This window comes from Channa argus, chromosome 3 (assembly GCF_033026475.1).
Source record: "Channa argus isolate prfri chromosome 3, Channa argus male v1.0, whole genome shotgun sequence".
NCBI classification, from domain to species: Eukaryota; Metazoa; Chordata; class Actinopteri; order Anabantiformes; family Channidae; genus Channa; species Channa argus.
Window position 1 is genome coordinate 15,782,847 of NC_090199.1, and position 23,464 is coordinate 15,806,310.

Consider the following 23,464-nt stretch of genomic DNA (forward strand, 5'->3'; position numbering starts at 1 on the left):
ACATGCACACCACAAAGGCCTTGGAGAACATTCACAATCACATAAATAAGCTAGAAAATGCTTCTTAATGGCATACAAGCACTCAGCACATGCATGCTGCACTCTAGGAGAACTCTCCCATGAACATATAAATATGACCTAAAATGTTAATAGCTATTAATATATGAGTATGTGTGCATGAGTGAACCCCAGCTCAGCCCTATCACCCCCTTAACAGACACAGTGCCACAGAAATGTCTTGGAGCGCCTCGCACCATGACTTGACAATAGCCTCAGTGTGTGTGAGTGACAGAGAGTGGCTCGGGGACACAGAGGGGGCGTTATACTGGGTAGACGATACGCACGCACACACACACACACACACAAGCAGACACAAAGACATTAAAGAGGGAAGACAGTGCGCTCTTTCTCTCCTTCTGCGCTATTTCTCATTCCCTCTCTCCCTGACGCAGGGGGACTCAATCATTCTCACACTCTATCTCGTTTGACGCAGAGGAAAAACATAAAACAACTGCTCCCTCACTCTTTTTCCTGCGTGCGTGTGCAAACGTGCGTGACTGTATAATTAATATAGCTTTCATTTTTTTTATTTTTGAGCTAAGAAGTATGCTTTTGGTATGCAAACAGAATACTTGCATGTGAGAGACTGTCTGTGAGTGTGTATGTGTCTGTGTGTGTGTGTGTGTGTGTGTGTGTGTGCCCCCTGTTCGATACACCAGAGAATGAGTGCAGAGTCAGGCCATTGAACGGATGGAGAAGGAAAGAGGAGAGGTAATGAGAAAGCAGGGAAGAATCCATCGCAGTCCCGTGGATAACCTCACACCACACTTCAAGAATATATGTACACTGGCTCCATTTTTGCAGTTCACTTTGAAAATTATGGTTCCGCCTTAGCTTTAAGAAATGACTTCAGTGAACTCATATTCAGAGGTCCAGAGAGGTGAGCCTTTGCTAAGCAGTTGGCCTGATTATTATGTGACTCTTGGCATTAGAAAGGTTTCAAAATGCTAATTATTCCACAGCTACTGCAGTAAAATATTTAAGCTGAAGCCAAAAACATAATGTTAGTTTCATACTAAAGCCACATTATGTATAAATGTATATTCTTACTTAACAACATTTTAATGTACAGTATGTCAACTTCAGGTCATAGCCAAGCTTTATAACAGAATCATTTTGGGAGAGAGGTGTAACTATGTCAATGTTTACAATCTTTATAATTTATTTTAGCTCATGCTGCAACATTCAGTGTATGAATTTCTATACATTTTGGTTATACATGTTAAAAAATTAGCTTAGACAACAACCAGCAATCCTTAATTTTAAACTAATTAAACCACTTGATTAGTGGGTTTTATGTCATAGTCATGTCAAGAAGTTTTTGCATTTTATTTAAATAAACACTTAAACAGCTACTGCTCCATTGTGAAAACTATGCATCTATCTCTACAGTATCCAACTTTTTCATTAGATTTATTATAATAAGTAAACTTTTTAACAAATTAATTATCCACAAACTCTATTGGTTTGATAAGACAGCAACAAGACCTCTGATATATATATATATATATATATATATATATATATATATATATATATATATATACATATATGCATACCTTAATTATGTGCACTTTGTAGATAGGTGTGAAGTATTTAATGTCTACACAAACCAGGATGTGCTTAGTGTAAATTGGTTTCCTACCAATCCAGAGTTCAGACTTGTGCATAAAGGCCGATATGGGAGGAGGAAGTTAATTATTAAATCATCTGGGAATAACACAGCTTTGTAAAAGTTTCCTGCAGCAGTGATTCAACACACACATGAAAATAACCAGCTTCTTTGATATTCATTTAGTAGTTTAGTCGATAATTTGAAATTCAACGTTTGATCACCCTCGAAACTAAACTGCTGCTAATGCTGCTGCTCTGTGGTTGAGATCCACTTAAAATGTGGCCAAGCATGGTGAGCACGCTTGACTCCTGCCTTTTAGAAAGCTCAGAAAAAAACAGGAAAAAAGTAAAAGAAGAAAAAAATAAAAAACACGGAGAGCATGTTGAGGTGAAATCGTCGATTCAACATATTTCTGACGGAAGGCTCCCTGCAACGGCTCTGCCGGATTTAAAAGGGCTGTCGTCAGCAAAGGCCAGCATTAAGAAACGCTCTCACACATCAAATTCTAATCAAAGCCTGCTCTTTTTAACAGCCGTTAAAGCTTTCATGTTAACACAACACTGCGACCAAAGCTTTATTCATGCCTTTAAAAAGAGACTGACCGGTCAGTGTGTGGGTGCCTGCGCCTGACAATACACCGTATCCGTGTCAACACACTCTATCCTCGCTTCTCATCTTACCAGCAACACTGTTTGTGACTCCCCCAACCGTGCATAAATTGTCTGTGATCGCCACTTAAACTGTGTGTGCCTGTGTGTTTGTGTGTATGTATGCACGCGCGCATGTATACTTTCCAAACCATCTCAGGTTGTCGGCTCAGATGTGAGCATTCTTTTATCCAGCCAATTAGAGGTTGCCATTTCATCCCCATGGAAACCTGTTTGGGGCCTTAATTGGCAGATAGATTTGCATGACTTTGATTGCAATTTTTTGGTGTGCTTGTGTCTAAGTTGGTGCGTACTTCTGTGGATCTTACTGATACTCAAAAAGAGCGCCTTGTTTTGTTTTTGTCTGTTTCATTTCCTTCTTTCTCAAGTGCTGTACACTGCCATCTTCATAAAATCTCTGTATTTGTGAAACAGGAGAATGGAGCCTTTTAAATAATGCAAGTCTGATGTATACCTGTGCAATGTCGACCCATTAAGAATCAGTGTTACGGTAATGCTGTGCAATTACTGTGCTGTATTGAGAGCAAGCCATGGATTTCAAGTCAGTTGGATTCATCAAAGGTTAGTTTGTTTTGATTGGAGAGAGTTTGTATGTAGAGAGAAAATAACATGTTGGCTTACAGATTATGGCTGATGGTGGTAGTTGAAACTCATAATTTGTAATGCCCACAGGAGAGAGTTTAAAGTGGTGCGGTGTGAGTGTCTGATTATGCAGTCTTCATGAGTACATGTGTGTGTCAAACAGGTCAAACTATTTTAATACCTCTGTTTGAAAGCACCAGGGGGATTTCTCTCTGACGGCCTGACCAGCTACTCTGTTTAGTAGTCTTTTATCTGGTGTATTTCCAACATGTACGGGCAAGTAAAGCTGAACTGAAGTATGAAAAAACAAAAAATGCACATATAAAATCACACATACGTGAGCACATACAATGAGTGAGGTTTGGGTCAGTGGTATAATATGGAGTATCACTGCAAGCAGAGGCCTGCCCACTCATATTTGTGTAACTTCTTTGATAGGACAGGTAGCATGCTCCTATTCTCTCTCTCTCTCACTCTCACACACACAGACAGACACATTTACACACTCAAACTCTCACACCAAAATAGCCTGAAGACTCTGAGTTGGGCTCCCTCCCATACTTTCCTCTCCTGTCTTCGGCTAACTCAAGACCCATATACCTCATTCCTATCTTTTTCATACCATCTCCTCCTTTCACCACACTCTCTACATCAGCCTCTCACCCCTAGGCTAGACCTAAGAACGCATTCTCATTTTGTAGCTTCACAGCTCCCCTCACCAGTCACTGCATCACCTTTTCTCCCAGTTGCCTTATTTCTCTCCAACTCCTCTATCCCCAGCCCCTCCTCCTCCACCACCACCACTATCCCCTCCTCCACCACCACTATCCCCTCATCCCTACGCGATGGGTACTGACCAAGAAAATCTTTTCTCCCCTTCCACTAATTTTCTTCCTCCTCCTCCCCATCTTTTTCTTCCTCTATCTACATCTTGATCTTTTGATTTAGCTATCTTCTACCAAACAATCCTAAAACAGATGGCTACACTTAGCCCAGGGCAAAAACACTGGCTTTGGACTACAGAGCTTCCAGGGCCAGTCTTTTGCATTCATGCAAGATCTAATGAGCTGATATCTGGCGAAAAATGTGCACTGAATCGCCAGTAGCAAAAATGCATAACCCATATTGCACAGTGCAGTTATTCACACCTTAAGGCTTGTTCCTTGGTAGCATGCTTAATTTTATTCAGTCAGAAAAATGAAAAGCAAAGATTAAAGCTGACTTTTAACTACAGTCTCAAAACAGAAAACGAGGTGGGGAGAAAATGGAGAAGGTTGTTATAAGCCATTTGTAAAATTCAAAGAAACTATTAAGTGTTATTAAAAAAAAGTTTGGAGCCATTAAAAAACACGTTTTGAAAAGATGGATCCAGATGGAGAGTGATGAAAAGAGATGAAACCACTTAGGGAGAACAGAGAGATCAATCAAAGGGAAGACAGACGGAGGAGGGTGTGTGTGTGTGTGTGTGTGTGTGTGGGGGGGGGGGGGGTTGGTTGGAGAGGCAGACAGACATTGGGGATAGAGGTTTGGAAAGAGACAATTATTTATTGGATGAATTATATAGCATTGACTCCAGAAGCAGACAGGCCAAGGAATATTCAATCTTTCATAACGATGAGCTTGAAAATAGATTTTGATCTTGTTAACTGTGTTTTAGAAGTTTGTATACTTCAAGTTCGTACCTGTAAACTCTGTTTAGGAAGTGTGAACATACAGGTGGGGCTTGATGTTTAAAGACAGACCATTTGGTTGCTGCCAGTATGCTCTTTTGCAAATTTTGTGCATTCAATTGCGTGGCTTTCAGTTTCAACCATAGAAGCTGTGAGATAAAATAATAATGGGGCAGGTGTCTGTCTGCGTGCTCACAGACTTCCGACAGGTTTACTGCATGATGAGGTTTGGACAACAGAGGGTCCATAAAGTGAGAGAGGAGGACATTTAACAGCTTGCTTAGAGCTGCAGAACAACTGAAAACGCAATCGTCAGTCGGCTAAACACGATACACAGACAGCTGTTGTTAATCAATCCCAGACAGATGTCTAACTAATGATGTCACAGAATCAGGTAAAAGACCTAATGATTTAATTAAGAGCACAGCAGAATGCGATTATAAATCTCCATATAACCTGTAATGGGGTTAGAGCACAGTATGCTTAAAACAAAGTGATTTTCAGAAAAGTGCAAAAACTTCCAAACCACACAATCAGGACACCTTTTTGCACCAACTGGAAAAGTGGGTGGTGGTAGTAGATTACTGCAGCACATCAACTCCTGCACTCGATTCTTTCGTATCCTCACGCTGCCGTGGCACTAACGCTTTGTGGGTATAAATCGGTGCAACATCAAAAATACCTTTGAGCAGAAGCTGTCCTCATTGTTATGATTCATTATGTAAATGTATAAAGAGTTCTTGAAGTGGCATGGGGGAACGTGTGATGCATTCAAGTATAAATTATTTGTTTTTTAAGAAGTGGTCCGACAACACGTTTGCTTGCAGCTTAAAGAACTCTTTAGAGGTGGACAAAGCACTTGAGTAATTACCGCTCAGCTTTTAAGCTTGGAGCTGAATGTACAAACTCACATGATAGTTCAAAAACAGAAAAAATAAAATGTACTGAAGCCTGTAAGCACAAATTTGTACACAGCTTCGAACTTCAGTGTACACTCAGCTACAAAACAGAGGTGAACTGGGATAAAGTTCAAAACTGTATTTTCAGCACATCTTCAATAAAAAGAATCTCATAATATTTTGCTACTTTATGTAATAAAAATCACTCACACGCTGCCCACTGAGCTGACACCTGCAACATGCACTAGCAAGGTAAATGAATTTAGATAACTTCTACTCACTTCAGTTTGGTTTTATCCAGTTATAATTGACTCAATATGACTCGTTTTCATACAATTTGAATTATTCCATTGAGCTGAGTAGGGTTCAGTCCAATTCAGTTCAATTCAAAATCCATTCAACTCAATTTAATTCAGCACAACTCAATACCACTTAATGCACTGAAGATTCTTTTGTGTGGGTGGATAAAACCAGTCACAGGGGTACTAAGCTGTCTAGAATCCTTGTCTAGTGTGAGAAGAGGCACTTTTGTTTAGCAATATTGGGTAAAATTGCCCAACGGAAAGACAGCCATTAAGGTAATGCTGGAAGGCAGATGAGCTGAATGCAGAGTTGTACAATACAGAGCAGAGTCTTAAAGGAGCCAATAAAAGGAAGCATCTACGTCTATGTCTATGCTCCAGTGTGTGTGTGTGTGAGTGTGTGTCAGGGAGTTAAGACAGAGAGTGTGTGTTTGTAAGCCTCTGTGGAAGTGTGTGATTCTAGTAGACAGAGTGTGTCTGGGCTTGTGATTCGATCCAGAGGGAGTGGAAGAAGAACTGATGTAAGAGATGGAAAACCTTCGTCTCAGCTTGTGTGTGTCATCATATTCTTATCAGACTTCGTCTGCTTGTGGTGAAAAGTGTATATTCATAAGGATTTGGGAGAGTATGTAATTATGTGCTATTACATACACGCAAGAGGGTATATCAGTGGGCAAGTTTGTGCGTGTCAAAATCACACGTCTGATGGCGTGGGGTGCGTGTGTGTCCCTGCCTCAGCTTGCCTGTGTGTGTGTGTGGTAATGACATTCCAACATTCCTGCCATTTCACAGAAAGCTTGAAACAAAAGCTGAAAGGAGGAGTTGGTAACACAGTAACATTATCAGCTGAACAGCCTGTCTGTATTATCTCGTGTGGTGAACAGCCAAGACAGACAGGGAACTTCCAATCACATTCCAGCTCTGGGTGACCTTGATGTGTGAGGAAACAGAATGTTTCTCACTCTGCCTCACGCAATCACGCTCCCTCTGATTCTCTCATCGCTTTGTCTTTCTGTCATTGTTCTGCTGTCCTGAGCTCACACACGCAAAGACACACACATCTTTGATTTAATGTGAGGAGACGTTTGTTATATGAGCCAAAAAACTGTAACTCTCTGATTCGCCTTATGTTTTAGATGACCAAAGTTTCAATTTTAAAGTCTGTCTTTGCCCTATAGAGGATAAGCACACACCTCATCTACTCTGACTCTCACTGCAGCAGCATGTACACAAAAAGTTGTTGGTAAAGGTGTTTGTAGGGTGTTTCTCAAATGTACCACATTTGTGCAGTTTAAATGAAATCTGGTAGTAAAATGAGAGGGTTACAATCTCACCTACTTCCGCATACTACAATTGCCTGCTATCACGTGACAGAAGACTACACAGCGTCTGCAATTCTCAGTTTGTTTGTAATACAATAAGTGAATAGATTGTAACCAAAAGGCACAGAACATCTCGGCTTTGTTTACACCTCGCACTAAGATCCTGACTCTTCCTTACTTCATACACCGTGAAAATCATTGCTTGTTTGGAACTTTTTGGCTAAATTTTAAAAAATTAATTAGAGTCCCATCCCTTTGTAATGAATAAACATGTCACCCAGTAGAGCAGTGTGTCTTTGTGGTTTATTATTATCATTTTTTTAACAACAAGAGAGGTTTACAACACACACTAATAAGCTAATATGGAGCAAATTCATGTTGGTTTCAGTCTCCGTTTAAGGATTTTTCCAAAATATAATATTATATACTAGAAAACACTGACCAACCTTATCCTTTAATGTTTATCTTTCTTCAGGACCGAAGGAATTCCACTCAACTCAACAAAGTGTGGAAGCACCTTTAAACACAGCATGCTTGTTGGGACTCCACGTGATCGTAGTCAAGTAGAAAATCAATGTTTACAGTGTATGCATGTGTTCTACCTTTACAGCTGAGCATGTAACACAAACACGCATCAGTCTCCATTTCCCATAATGTTTGAACCTTTCTTTCCCTTCTCACCATCTACATCTCTCTCGCTCTCTCTCTCTCACTTCTTTCCGTCTGGGTCATGTTCCCTCTCTGATGCCCACTGACTCTCGCCTCCTCCCTACCCCTCTCCCCTCACTCTTTGTCTCCTGGTCAGTAGATCAGTTTTCAGTCTGGCTGGTTTGGTGATCCCTGCTTTGGTTACCTGGTCCTTCTCACCTCTCGCTTACCCCTACTTCCTTAGGTCCCCATGTCCTCAGCCCATGAGCATATGCTGCATGGGCTGAACTCACGGTGGCCTTAATAAATACATCAGTGCGCTGGGGTATCATTGTGACAGGGGTCACGGGTCGGTTACAATGTGTGCATGTGTAACAAAAAAGAAGAGGGAGGGCAGAGTGTGTATGTGTGTTGTATGTGTGTGTTAGTGGATGACAGTGCCTTCACCTTGATGACCCTAATGCACGCTGCGTGTTATCACAGGCTGGGTATGTGTGGATGCAGTCATGTAGTGTGTGAGGATCAGTGTGTGAGTTTTTGACAGACGCTCATCATATTTAATCCTGGAGGGATTTTACTGAAATGAAAAGCTGCTTTTCAATTTTATAATCCAGTAGACCTAATCTCTCCGCCTGCGCTGGTCCATACAGTCCAATTAGATGAACAAGAGTGGCCAGATGAGTCCTACTCTCCACAAACTCATCTCCATAGCCTGTCCTCACTGTGTCAAATGCTGTGGCACCTCGCCTTGTGAAAGCCTAGCACTGACCTTCACCAAGTATTAAAGAGCTCTTCCACACACAAGAACTGCAATATCAACCCACCTGTTTCTACTGCAGTCTTGGCCTTGTTAACAGAGCATTGATTACACTTTGGATGTGTGTATGTGTGCGTAAGCGCATGTGTATGTGTCTGGTTCGATTCAGCCTTCGTGGCACCACGCTCTCACCCACCCACACACACTCGCTGGGCCCAGAGACAGAAAGTGCTCACTACAGTAAAAGAAGAAGTCACACTAGTGAAAATCGCTGAGTCGATTCATTCTCAGAGGTCGGTGTGGTGCACTGGAAGATGCAAAGGTAGCAATGGTGTGGTGTAGATTTATGGCCACACATGTAGCAAATAAAGTGGGAGATGGACAGAGAGGAACAAAAGGTGAGAGTCAAAAAGAGATGTAAAAGAATTGCAAAGGAGTGCAAAGTGGTCATTGGGATAAGTTTCACACTGTAATACATTTTCAAAAAGTAGAAAAACACACAAAAAAACAAGAGAAGCCAAAAAAAGTATTGAGTTCAAACAACCTCTACTATCTTTGTTGTGGTTGATTGGGGACAGCAGACAGGAAAAGCTTTTTTGTGGTAGAGTGTGTCTTGTGTGTGTGTGGTAGTGGTTAGAGGGCAGAACGAGGCCACTTTGCCCATATTGACTGCAGTACCATGTGACCGCTGTGATCATTAATGCGTCCTGATGCCAACGGGTATCCTGATGACCCACATCTCGGCAGTCCACTCTCCCTCTCTGGCTGCTACCCAAACCCGGCCTCTCTCTGTCTCTGTCTCTCTCACCCTGCCCCTCATATACTCCAACCTTCTCCGTTACACTTCCTCCAATAACTTTCAGTTATAAGCTAAAATGTGTTTGAGCCACTGATTATTAAATCTCTTATTATTGTTTCTCTTATTTTAAACTTAGATATCATATCAAGCCCTAAATAACATCCAAAACACACAAGCCATTATCACCTCCTTTTTCCACTTCCAATGTCTTTTTTTGCCCCCACTGTTGCAAACAACTTCATCACTCTCCACTCCTTCACCTAAACTCTCTCAGTTCTGTCTCTCCTGGATATACAGCCCTATTACCCACTCTGTTCCCCTCTCCTCCTGATCATTTTTGTGTTTATTCATGCCCATTGGTATAGATATCCTTGCTCTTACATTTTGTTTCCCTTTCCCGTGTGAACACTTTAGATTGAAAGAGATTCAACACGGTTGACTGAGCTGTTTTATCATCTGTGTTGCCTTTTTGATGCAATTTTCCCTTCATCTATGATGCCCAGTTTTTATTACTTGCCTTTTTCATTTGTCTCTTCGTATGTGGAGCACTCTAGTTGGTTGGATGATGTACTGACTTGTACTGAAAGGTTTTTAGGGGTTTTCACTGACCCAGTAAAATATCTTTGAATTTCAAAGTTATTTCCCGATCTAGTTTACTCCATCTTCCTCCCATCCTGACCTCCTATAATTCTCTCCCACTCGTGATCTAATGCTATTCCAAATTCTGTCAGCGTCTCAGTTCCTACATTTGGCACATACTTGCCACCTATTACTTCCTGAGTCTATCTCTCACTTCCACTCACATATAAAATGCATATGCCTTCATGAAATAAGCAGTCCCTCAAGCTCAGTGACAGGCAACCACCAACTCAAACCTGCTCATGCTGCGACACTGATCGAGTTAACAAATTCTGACACATACACGAATGCAGCCATGCACGAGCACCTAACGTCTTACATGCACAGACAAACACACACACACCCAGCAAAGGCTGTTGGATGTTTTGGAGGCGGGGTGGCACACTTCACTGCAGTTAATTACCCCATACAATCAATAATTCATTATGCTGTCTGCCTGTCTCCATACGTGTGGTGGCATGTTTTGAGTGCACATAAGCATGAGCATCAAACTGTCTCAGTAAGCATTTTCTTTTCCTGGGAACGGCAGATTAAGAGGATTGACTCCGTAATGGATTAACCTCTGGAGTATATGTGCCGATGTGTCCGTGTTCAAGTGTGTGCATGTGTGTTCAACAGGATGGGAGAGACCCTGTATGAATTGATTAGTCTAAGAAGCTCCTCTCCTTCCCTTTTAATGACCACATCAGCACTTTTTCACCACGCAGAGGATAAATGTAGGGCTGTCCATCAAGGAAATGAGACAACGCCCCTTTAAGAAGGGTTAGCTGTCACTCAAACATCACTCTTGGGAGTACTACCCATGGACTAGGGAGACCCTGCTGTGTCAGTGTGTCCGCGATGATAGATGGTTCATATGTGTGTGTGTGTGTCTGTGTGTGTGTGTGAAGGGAAGAGGGGGGTAGAGGGGTGAGTGACCATCTCTAATCAGTATTTATTTGTCAGCAGGACCTCAGCTTTTAACTGCAGATTCCTAAGGAAACGCCAAAGCCAGTGCATTCATTATCTATGCAACTGATATAGTCTATAGAAAAACATATGTGCCAAATGAAAGAAAGAGAACAGCTTGATAAAAGATACAAAAACACAAAAATGACCAATTACACAGTTGGAAGCAACTATTTGCCCATTCCTTACTCCAGCTGAACTCTTTGGGGGTTTGTACACATGGTCTCACACACAAGCACACACACTGAGTCATGCATGTATACACAGATGCACATTCACATATTTTTGCCTCCAGTAGGGGGTTGACTCATGTCCCCTGCATTAGATCCTGTTAAACAGAAGGCTGATGTTTGACACGAAGTACACACACACTGTGACAGCAGGGTACCATCACCGTGGTCACAGGCATAGGATGCTGACACAGACACAAAGCTTATGAGCTTATGAGTGTGCGCACATACTGGCAGCTATTCTGTGGACATAAAATCGTGTTTAGATGTTGGCAATGGGGTGCATGGTACTGTATGTCAGCATCTGCGTGAATAAGAAGAAATAAAGGCAGCAAGGAAGAGAGGGAGACAGAGATCAGTAGTCAGAGAGTGACAGAATGAGCTGACTGTGATTTTTAAAAATTCAAATAAATAAAAGAGAGAAGAAAGCAAAAGAGAAGATCCACGGCAACTACATCATCCCAGTCCCATCCCAAAGCTCCTACCTGTTTGCTGTACTTGTTCCCAGTTTGGCAGCCATACTCGGAGCACTGATCTGATCCCAGGGACATGGCATCTGCATTGCCACTGCCCCCACTGCTGCTGCTGCTCGAACCGGCACTCCCCACACAACCTCCACTGCCCACAAAGGTGTTGGAGGGCGGCAGCTCCTGGACTGCCTGGTGCTTCTTTCCTTCAGCAGGGGGGGAGTGGGGCTGTAGATTAACTGCTGGGAGAGGTGAGCTGGATTTGTAGTGCCTGGCCAGATCTGGGCTCGACTGGTGCCTTCTGCCACCGCTCATCCGTGGGCTGCCAGGGTCACTGTCCATAGCACAGTAGCGGGCTGCCAGGCGCTCACTGGCACTACTCAGATCCTCCTCATCGTCATCATTGGCATGGCGACGCAGTCCATTGACTGTGACGATGCCACTGTACAGTGATCTGTCCGACTTCCCTCCACCTGCAGCTGCACTGCCACCACTTCCATTGCGTTTGTCCCGTCGAGGTTTGCGTCCACGGTCTGATCCTCCGCCACGACTGGCCTGTGGTTGAGCCCCTGGAGGACTAAAGAAGTCTTCCTCTGGCTCCTTCTTACCGGCCTCGTAACCATTCTTGCCCTGAGCCCCACACTGTCGAGCTGTGACTACCAGTAGAATCACAAGGATGACAGCTGCAGCACCCGCCAGGACACCAATAGCTACACTGAGCCGTTGTTTCCCTAATGCACGATCACTGTCTGGGTCCCCTGCAATGTCCAGTGATAGTGGAGCCATTAGACTTCGGGCCACCTATGTTGAGAGGTATAGAGAAGAATAACAAGAGAGAGATAGGCAGAGCACAGGAGGAAGAGAAACAAATAAATATAACAATTAATGAGAAAAAGTCCGAAACAGCAACTGTAAACGATGACACAGTGGGTGTGAGCCACGAAGAAACATCAAACAGCATCTTCAACTTAATTAAACTCATCATTTTAGTGGGGGAGGTTCCCCATTATTCCCAGACACAGAGTGTCACTAAACATATAATTGCTCTTGCTTCTCTGTTGCAACATTTCACATTGTGCCTGTAATTCTCCACTTGTGCACTGTAGTCATCTGCAGTGTTACAGGAAATGCCTGGGATTATACTGTTAAAAGCTGATTACAAGAATAAAAAGAAACTTTAGACATTGAGGTCAGGGAGAGTTAGAAGAGGAAAAGTAGAAGAGGCAGTCAATAAATGTGCAAATAAAGGCAAGAAACATGTATGGCTACATCCCCAGAACACAAACACTTCTTCTGTCTCATCAATGAACAATGTCCCTATTGTAAATGATAGCGTAGGCGTGAGTTTGTTAAGGATTTGCTATCACAATGTTTTGCACTGACAATTGGATAGAGAGTTACTGTAGAAGGCTATTGTAAATATATGTGCCCTGTGGAATATTTTTGGAGCCATTTTCTTTTTGTCTCTTCAGGGTCTTCAGTTTGTTGTTCTTTTACAAATTTAGTTTTTTCATTGCAAAGCAAACTCATATTAATCTATGTTGGTATATATTACACTTACATAATATCTTGATTTGTGTATAAGACAGTGGATACGAATGATATTCCATTATGAACACACACACACGCTCTGAGCTTGTACACTAATAAAAGGATCGTTACAATAAAGTGGGCTATGCTGATCACAAACACAGCCATTACTGGTTATGGAGCTTTGCTTGACAACGAGACTGTGGAGTTCTGGTCTGCAGAGCCCTGCTGGTAATATGGGGCGCGGCCATGTATCTGAATATAGCTAATCAATACAACTATGTTGGGAGAATCACTGTGCTGAGACAACACACAATAAAGCAACACACGCACGCAGGCGCACACACACACACACACTGAGATGCAGGCATGCACCTACACGAGCCCGCACTGACTGTAAGCTGTCCGTTAGTGAGACAACTCATTCTGCAGCCCTGACACCTCATCTCAGAGCTCATATGACAATTCCTTTGACCTGTCAAGGCTGAAAATTATACACTCATGTAATCCCTGCTACCTTAAAAATGTTGGGTAATAAGACTTGCAGAAATGAACGGGAGAGAGACAGACTGCAGAAAAGAGAGAGAGAGAGAAGTTCAATTTGAGCCCCCATGGTTTGTGATAACTAAATAAAATAACTACAGTCGAACCTGCAGTATTGGCAATACTGCAGAGTGCTGCTCACACTGCACGATGTAACATGATTATCCAAGCCATATTAGGCTTACTCATATTCAGGCACATTATTCACTCTCACTTCATGTTACCCCCAAGCTAAGAAAGGGACTGTGCTATATTTCATTGTTTTATCACCATCTATCTCCGAGTTAAGTGTCATTGTTTTTGAGCAAGTTCTGCTGGTTCCATTCCATTATTCTCCTTCCATAGCAGAGGGCCTCACTACCAGGCTCTGCTCTCCCCTCAGCCCCATTGTTCTTCTTTTTGCCTGCAGTATTCCTTTCCATTTTCATTCTGCTGGGCATCTCTCTGGCTTTGCGCATCCCTGCACTGTCTGCTGTATTGTGTGTGGCAAAAACAGAGTGAAAATTGTGATGCAGTGCCATCTGTGCATGTACTATATGATGGTGCAACAGCCAGGTTTGAGTGTGTTTCAGAGTGTGTACGCACTCACACGTGACAGAAAAAAGCTCGAGAAAGTACATGCAGATTCGAAATATATATATCCCTGTGAATGCAAAATCAGTGTGTATGTAACTACAGCCATCCAAGTGCATGTGTGTATTACATAGTGTGTATGTGTGTATGATAACACACAGGATGATTAAGTAGGATAAATGCAGCAACCACCTTTGTCGCCCTGTTGAAGTGCATCTCTCTGATGCATTCCTAACCTCCCAGTGGACTCTTGCATTCTGCTGCATGAGCTTTGTTCTGGCTGGACGTGTTCCACTCTCTGCTGCTTTTGTTAACATGCATGTCACCGCACCTGCTGATGCCGTGACCAAGACAAGTAGTTTTCCCCTGATTATGATGATTACTGACCCAAGCTTAGAAACTGCCTAACTTAGTTCCAGCTCAACATCAAAACAGAAAGTTGTACTTTTGTAATTATCAGTAACTTTGTATTATGGCCTGGAGATGGAAACATGGCAAAATCGCTATTTTTCAAAAAAAAAAAACAAACAACTCCTCTTGATCTGACATAAAATACAAATTGTAAGAATGTGAAAATATTATAACTAAAAGCCTTCACTGGCTTCACAGTACAGTGTACATAAAAATGTACAAAGCACTTTAAACTTTCCCAAATGAAAACCATGTCTAAACCATCACAACTAAATTCCTTCTTCTTCCTGCTGAAACTCTGCAGCATCATATTGTACATAATTACCCAACATGTGGTTCACCCAGTATTATTTGATAGAAAAGACTGGAATCATTTTCTGTCGCGGTGCTGCAGCAGTGGTTGCTGTTTTCCTTCTCTAATTACATCTGGCTTCCATCCACCACTCGGTTTGACTTCATTATGAGATGGAGGTATCCTCTCTTCAATGACTTCTACTCAATTACTCCGCCAAGTTCCTCCCTACAATCAAACTAAACTATGCATATTGTAATCAAAGACAGCTTTTATGTCAGCTTGGACATATTACACCCTATTGTTCAGTTCAATGGACCCGGTCATTTAGGCACATTGGAGTTAATTTCACCTGTCGACACTATTGTTCCACTGTTACCTAGTGTTCTGTTCTAATCTTTACCCCCTTGATTGTTCAATTTGTATTTTTCATTCTACTCTTAAGTGACGCTGTTACATTCAAGAGGTCTGACCACTCGCTGGCTAGTGCTCAAATGCTGCACCTTCTACCAGTACTCAGTTGTTCATCTTTCTTAAAAAAAAAAAAGGTGCCATGAAACACAATATTTTGAGGTGACTCAAAACGCACAGACTGTGATTATACAGGACATGTTTTTTTCCCCTGCCAAAGCACAAGATTTACCTTTAAGTGATGTTCAAAACAAGGACACCAAAAACTCGGGGGGCACAAAAAGCACATTGTTATTTTAGTTGCTATGCAACTGTAAAACAGAATAGTTTTTCCGTAACATAAATGAAAATCAGAAATCACCTAAGGTTCCCTTGGAAATCTCATATATTACCTGACGGTGCATCTGTTTTTTCATCTCTGTTTGACACCTGTTGACACATGCATGGAAGCACCACCAACCAGCATCGCATGCAGTAGAGGAGCATTTGCTGCAATGTGAGGTGTTTTCCCAAGATATCACCATCTGTAGCTCTTTCTTTTCACAGAGCTTATACAGCGTGCAATAAAGCACTTTTTATGGATTGTTCTGACACAGAACAGCTCAGTCAAGAATTATGCCTATAAGGGATGGCGTGGTATTTTGGGATACCAACCAAGTCAGTGCTTTAACACATTTTTGTAGACTGTTCTTTCCTCTCAAACATCTCAGAGCTATTTTACTGTTGCACTGTTTAAGTCACGTTACACAAGAGGGGCTTAAAACCACAAGCTGTTAGTCTCCGAACAAACACTGTAACCACAAAGCCACTGAGACGTTTTGATTATTAGTCAATACAAATTAATAATCCACACCAGAGACAAACTTTAAGTAATTATTACCTGCAATTATTTCTAACTTCATTGACTTACTTTTTAAAGCATAATGAGAAGTTCATTTGATTAATATGAGAACAGGTTAGAAAGACAGATTTCCCCCCAGCGTAGCATAAGCTAAATTTAAACTCTTGTAGTTATTTCGGGTACCCAAGTCATGTCTTTGCGTCTAGTCTAATACCTCTGCACCTCAATGTGGATATTTCAAACCAGCTTTAATCTTGATTTGGAGTCCTGAGTTCAAAAAGACCCCACAGATTTATAACAGCAGATGTATTAGTACACACGTACTTCATATTCCCTTTTTAGTCTCCCCTCTAAAATGTATTTATTTACCATTTGTAGTGGTTTTTAGTTTCCTCTTTACGTCTGACCACTTCTATTCCGCTCAGAATGTGCTGCACGACACAACGCAAACGGCAAAGCCTCATCAATATTCAGGCCTATAGTGAAGAGACACTGTGAAAATACAACTTCTATTCAAATTAAAGTGCCTCAACCTCCTCTGTATTACAAGGCCAAAACTGGGACAGATCTCTTTCTCTCTCTCAAAAACCAACACACACATGCATACACACCTAATGCTCTCAGCTTTGAGTTGACTGCACCATAAAAGAAGAACTACTTTAGTAATAACAGTTAGTTTAACCACTCAGTCATTATAAGAATACATGCTGGACAAAGAACGCACTCCGGTAGGATTCAAACTACAAAGCAGTAGGCATTGCCAATAGCCTTCAAAGGAGAAACGGAGTTCTTTATCTGAGACAAATATAGACACAATTATTTCCTCAAAAATGGGCAGAAAATTTGAACACCACGCTGTCTGTAGACATTATGCATTTATCTCATTCTATCAAGAAAATAATCTTCTTACCAGTTTAGTTTAAAGAGCTACAATCAGCTGTCATTACCAGCCTCCTCCAATGTAAGGCATTATCACTGCGGCTGTTATTTGAATGGATCAAAGGCCAGTATCAGCACTGTCATTACTGGTTATCACTGCCAACTCTGTGGAACAATAGAAATTTGCACACACCAATACAGGACACTGGGTTCCAACACCTCTCAATCCATATCTTTCATTCAATGACATGCATTATCATTTACTTTGCTTGCTGCTGAAATCAGTTTCATAAACCTTATGTTTTTACAGAAAGATTACCTGTGCATCCACCAGGGTGGCATTGGCCAGGCTCTCATTGATGAAGACATGAACCAGGGCAGTGGCACAGAGAGATGGGACCCCGCTGTCATTGACCCGGACCACCAGGCGATGCAGACCTCTGTGGCGCCGCTCCAGTGGTTCTGCCAGGGTGATCACTCCATTGGTGTGGCCAATCTCAAAGAGTCTGAAGGGATTTCCTCCTACTAAAGCATAGCGAAGGTCTGCATTGGGGCCTGTGTCTGAGTCTATGGCTGTAACAGTTCTGACTATGGTACGGGCACTGCTGGCAGGTGGAAGAAGGGTGTAGGACTCATTGGATGGAGAGGTGATTGAGGGGGCATTGTCATTTTCATCTGTCACAAAGAGTGAGACGGTGGCAGTGGCAGTTTTGCGCGGCTCCCCTCCATCCACAGCTCGTACACGGAAGGTGTAGGTCGAAAGCTTCTCACGGTCAAACGATGCAGAAGAGAAAATTGTTCCCGTGTTATTCTCAATAGAAAACACCTCGTCACCTCGTTCTTTCTCTCCATCTTTCTCCCCCTCCAGCTTCTCTCCTGCCTTTTTCTCATCAGCTCCATCCACCTCTACAAACAGACTAAGTTCTGCATTCTCGCCTTGGTCAGCGTCCGTCGCAGTGACCATGCCAACTGGGCTGTTGGCGAGCAGGTTCTCTTTCACATAGAATGTAAAGATTTCCTGAACAAACTTTGGGGCATTGTCATTTCGGTCAGTCACCTGAACAACAACAGTCGCAGAGCCTTGCAGAGATGGTGTGCCCTTGTCCTTGGCAATAACCCTGAGTTCATATCTCTCTCGCTGCTCGCGGTCCAAAACCCCAGTGGCGCGGATATCTCCATTATCCGCATCTATGTAAAATGGCCCGTTACCACCAGGGTCCAAGGAGTAGACAATTTCTGCATTCTTGCCACTATCTGCATCTGTCGCTACCACAGTGACTACCCTTTCACCAGGTGAGTTGTTCTCAGCAAAATGGACCTCCACAACACTCTGGACAAAGGTTGGAGCATGGTCATTGATATCAACCACTCGCACCATCAGTGAGCTGTTACTGGATAGACTGGGGCTTCCAGAATCAACTGCCACGATGGTAACACTGTACTCTTTGGTGGCCTCATAGTCCAGCAAGGCAGAAGTATGTAAGAAGTATTTTTTCTTGTTCCTGTCAAAATAATAAGGAGATCATTTTCATGAAAGAAGTTGCCACTTCACATGTAAATACTTCAGATTGTCTATCCTCAAATACGTAACAAAAGAACAGTTCTGCTCCCTGTGAGTCAATGAGTTGACTTATCAGTCATCAGGGTTTTAGATTACAAAAAAAAAGAAATCTTTTGTCAGTAATCACTGTGTTGTTCTTTTCATGGGTGTTATCAGAATCTATTGAAAACACGACTACAGCTTTACAACAAAAGAAAAGCAGCAAATCCTCACATTTTACAAAGCTGAAAACAGAGAACCTTTTTCTTGTTGCTGTTAAAAATGCCTGACACAATAAATCGATTGTTTAAATACGTGACCACTCATAGATTATTAAACTAATCATTTCAGCTCCAAGATGCTTTAAAAACAACCTGGATTAGCACCCTGCAGGACTTTGGTCATGTACACAATCCTGGAGAACTGTGACTGTTTGATTAAATGACTGAATTAAAAGAATTGATTTCCTGAAAACCTCTCATGATTATTTTTATTTTAACTGAGAATTTCTTTAGCAACAATCTATACAATAGCTCCAAAAATATCTTTACAGCTGGCTTGCAATAAAAGCATTTTACTGTTGCATGCTGCACTGCTGGAATAATACAAAAACTCTAAAAGCCTTGATGTCAATTAATATTTATGCTCTGATTGTTTTACCGATTGTATGACATCCTAACTACTCTGTAGCCTTTATGAATGAGCAACGGCACTTGAACCAAGCTTAAATGGAATTTGCATGCAACGACGCTTGAATCACTCTTCTCTGAGTCCTCTGTGGAAAAAGGAACCTGGAGCAGCAGTGTGGGTGAGATGAATAGAAAGTGCCTGCTGGTCAAGGTTAGAAACAAACAAATAAATAAATACTGTAAACACAAAACAAGACAAACACCTATGAAAAATGTATGTTTACAAAATGGTAACACTTTACAAAAATCCAAATACATATACATCCAAAGTTAAACTACTCCCCCACAGAATGTTAAATAACATGTTAACAAAGAGCTTGATAGATGTGGACATTTTTGTGACATATAAAGGTTTGAATTAGTTAATTAATAATTTCTTCTAACTTTGCATCAAGTGCTCAAGGGCACATTATTATTTAGTTAAATTATTTACTTACCCCCCCACCCCACCCCCGTAAAGTTGAGCATCATACTGAGCTCTTATCTTCATGTTTACCCCTTGCATCAGCATTTTTCTTGTCCCTCCAGACATCACTTATGACTACACAGTTAGTTTCTGACTCGTTCGTTTTCAGGATTTGACTAAAGTGACTGTTTCTTTTGTCTTGTCTTACCTGTCAAAGGCTTCATCCGCAGGTAGGGGTGGCAGTACCGTTTCACCAGCTGGCTTCAGGGTGAATGGGACATCTCCTACGACTGTGCAGGTCACAGCCCCATTTTCTCCCTGGTCTCGGTCAGACACCTGCACCAGAGCTACTGGCGTGTCCACCAGAACATTCTCAGGCACCAATGCTGCGCCATCTCGCACAGGGATACGTCCAATCTTTCGTATCTCTACTACCGGGACATTGTCATTTTCATCCCGGACCGACAAAACTACAGTTGTTCGGTCAGTGCGAGGAGGCTGACCTCTGTCCCTTGCCATGACCGTGAACCTGAGCTGGGCCACATCTTCCCTGTCAATCCTGTGAAGAACGCTCAGCCATCCGGTTGCCTCGTCCAACCTCAGGAGTCGCCTGACAGATTCAGTGGCAACTCCAAAGACGTACTCCACCTGCCCGTTGACTCCAATGTCACGGTCTGAAGCTCGGACCTGGAGGACAGGTGTACCTGGAGGAGCGTTTTCCGCCATTTCGGCCTCATACGTGGATCTCTCAAACTGTGGACTGTTATCATTTACATCAGTAATGGACACACGGAGCAGGGCCTGGGAGGAGCGCGGTGGGTTTCCTCCATCTCTGACCCGGAGTATGAGCTCATATGAGTCTTTTTGCTCGCGATCCAATGTGCCTTTCACAATGAGCTGTGGTTGTTTTTCACCATCTGGTATATCTGCAACTTGGAGCTCGAACACAGTGCTCCTGGCTCCTCCCCCGTTATCTCCACTTCTACCCCGCCGGTCTCCCAGTCCATCTAGCCTGGTGATGGGGTTTCCTCCTGCTGTGCGTCTTGTTGAAGTGGACCCAGCTCCGCCATCCTGGATCAGCTCATAGCGGTCAATGCCATTTCGCCCGAAATCCCTGTCTGTGGCTGTGGGCAGCAGGTACAGGGTTCCTATTGGTCGATTCTCCTCAACTGAGAGCTGGAGTACAGGTGAGGGAAATGACGGCGTGTTGTCATTGATGTCTGTTATGACCACACGACCTTCAAACAGGTCTACCCAGCTCTGCAGTGGCCCTATCACTGACACTTCAAAGTCCAAGAAACACTCGTTTTCATCAAATATCATTTGGCACTGTGGGAGCTTCTCTCTGTCGATGCGCCGTGGGCCTGTTGTCAGCTCACCTGTCACGTTATCAATCTTGAAGTACTCTGAGCCGCTCTCCAGGGCGAAGGTGACGTCGCCGCTGCCCGTACCTGCTTTGAGGCCCAGGTCCGCGGCCACGTTGCCAATCTTGACGTCAGGTGGACCCTCCTCTGCCACCCGGAACCGGAGAGCTGAGTCTGCACCCGGTAGCTGAGTCAGCAGCTGCAGCACTAACACCACGAGGCTGAGAGCCTGCGCCGCGGAGGAGCGCACTGCACCAAGTCTTTGCATGGCTCCTTCGTCCACTCGCTTATCTCCTTTCCGCTCTTTTTGCCTCCGGGCTGCGGTTCGTCTCTTCTTTATTGGTGTTTTGTGTTCTGGTGTAACTCTCACCGCGTGGGTGTTTTGATTTATCCTTTCTTCGTCCTATCGCTCTCTGCGGACTGCCGCCCGAGGTCTGGGGGAAAAGCTTCTGCACTCTCTACTTCACTTCGGGCTCCTTTCTTTTATTCTCCTCTTATACTCACTAGTGATATTTCAACTTTTTTAATAATAAATCCGCTGCATTGATACGCTGTTCGTGCCAAAAAGGTTTTAAACAATCCATCCTGCTGCGAAGAAATAAAAACAAAAAGTAATTCATCAGCCTTTGATTAATCCACTTTACTCCTCCTCAGTCCTTTCTTTCCGTAAACTACCCCTTCAGGAGGACGCTTATCAGTTCATAACGCCATTTGTAAGTTCTTTTTTTATTCCAGTCACATTTGGGACAGCGGCTTTTCTCGCGTTTTTCACAGTTAGAAACTGCAATGCAGCACCACTATACAAAAGGGAAAAAAAAAACAACACACTGCTCGGCTCTCCGGACGCCGCCGAATTTTAACTCACATCCCCGAAGAGAAATGAAAATCAGTTATAAGAAGATGAAAAAAGTATATGAGATGCTGCTTCTGGATCTTTTCTTACCTTCGGACCTAGTTGCGTTTTCCTCCTTTGCCCCCTCCCCCCCCCGCAGTGGAGCAACGTGCCAACCCGTCGGATTCCTTTACGCAAGTTGTGGGGAGGCAAGAGTGCGTTTCAGAGCGAGTTTCATATTATATCTTTTTGTCCCACAGAGCACAAAAATTAGAGCCTCTCTTGACGGACTAGAGGGGAGATCCCGACATCAGTATCAATTTAGCGTAATCCTGTTCAACCTGCCTTCGAAATGGACGTCTCGGTGATGGACCGAGTATAGATGCGTCTTTTTCTAGGAGTCCCGCATTCTCTCTGTGTGTGTCTCTCTGTGTGTCTCTCTCCTCTCTTTCTCTCCTCCACATGCGCCTCCCCCTCCTCCTCCTCTGGCTTTTTCCCCTCTCACCTGCACTACTTGGGACTGCTGCTGCTGCTGCTGCCGGTCTCCAGCGATGCTGCAGTCTCTCTCTCACTCTCTCTATCTCTCTCCCTCTTCCTCTCTTTCTCTCCCTTCACTACTGCAACATTCTCTCCCCGGCCGCGTAACTCGATCGCTGAGCTGTTACGGCAGAGGCAGCAGAGGCGGTGTTGGGTCGCCGTGTGTGTATACCGGTTACCGGGGACAGACCCCCCCCCCCCCCCCCCCCCCTCCTGTCATAAAGGAAGATTAAATGGCTTGCTGTCCCGGCTGCTGACAGCTCCTGGCGGGAAAATATCTTTATTCACATATTCATAGGTTGGACAAAGAGAGACGGAAAGAAAAGAGACTGATCTGGCTTTAATACAAGTCAGCTCACAGCATTCAGTCATCTTTCTGCCGGAGCAGCAATTTTTCCGGGGCAAGCGTAAAAGGCTTCATTCATTCTTTTCTGAAAGAGACAGAAATAGTCGCAGACTCTGACTTAATGGGAAATTATTATAGGCCGATATTCACGGCTTACAACTTGTAATTTAGTGGTAGGGTACACTCAGTAGGAAACTAACTGTAACCATCGGTAGACCGCAACCAATAAGGGGCAAACAAACACATTTACACAAAGAAAGGCTGGTATTAAACTCTATTTCCTATTTGAATACTTCAACACGACTCTAATTCACGGTTTTTCAGACATGCTTTCTGTAGTTTCTCTGTGCAGCAGCATCTTCCTGTTACCCGCACACAAACAGGCACACGTTGCTGTGAAGATGTTCTCTCAGAGGACGGATCTGCTCGGTGAGGAGCGCAATGCAGCATCGCTCTGCTGCTATTGAACAGTGCCGGGGACTTGCACGCCGCCGCTCTGCTAAACCCATTCTGCATCTCCAATTTCCAAAGCCAGTCGGTTGTAGGACAGACCGTGCAGTGGTTCCCGGCCTGGCTGGAAAAGTGGGAGTTCCCCCAACATAGTGTTATTGACTGGGGTAGAGAGTTCTGTGTGTCAGCTATTAGTGAGCAGTGTATAGCTGGC

The 23,464-nt window shown here is 43.2% G+C and overlaps 1 protein-coding gene across 3 annotated transcripts in view; it reads right to left on the reverse strand.

Annotated features, from left to right (window-relative positions):
* pcdh7a (protocadherin 7a) overlaps positions 1-22,558 on the reverse strand; it is a 39,344-nt gene extending 16,786 nt beyond the window's left edge. Inside the window, exons 1-4 of one of the 3 annotated variants that reach the window (XM_067497149.1) lie at positions 22,029-22,549; positions 19,930-21,673; positions 17,406-18,588; positions 11,625-12,407 (exon numbers count right to left, since the gene is read on the reverse strand). In XM_067497149.1, the coding sequence (XP_067353250.1) occupies positions 11,625-12,407; positions 17,406-18,588; positions 19,930-21,353 (3,390 nt within the window). In that variant the 5' untranslated portion in view covers positions 21,354-21,673; positions 22,029-22,549. Of the gene's footprint in view, positions 1-11,624; positions 12,408-17,405; positions 18,589-19,929 lie in introns of all 3 variants that reach the window. The other 2 variants (XM_067497150.1, XM_067497151.1) reach the window with 2 other exon arrangements.
* Between the last annotated feature and the right edge of the window lie 906 nt (positions 22,559-23,464).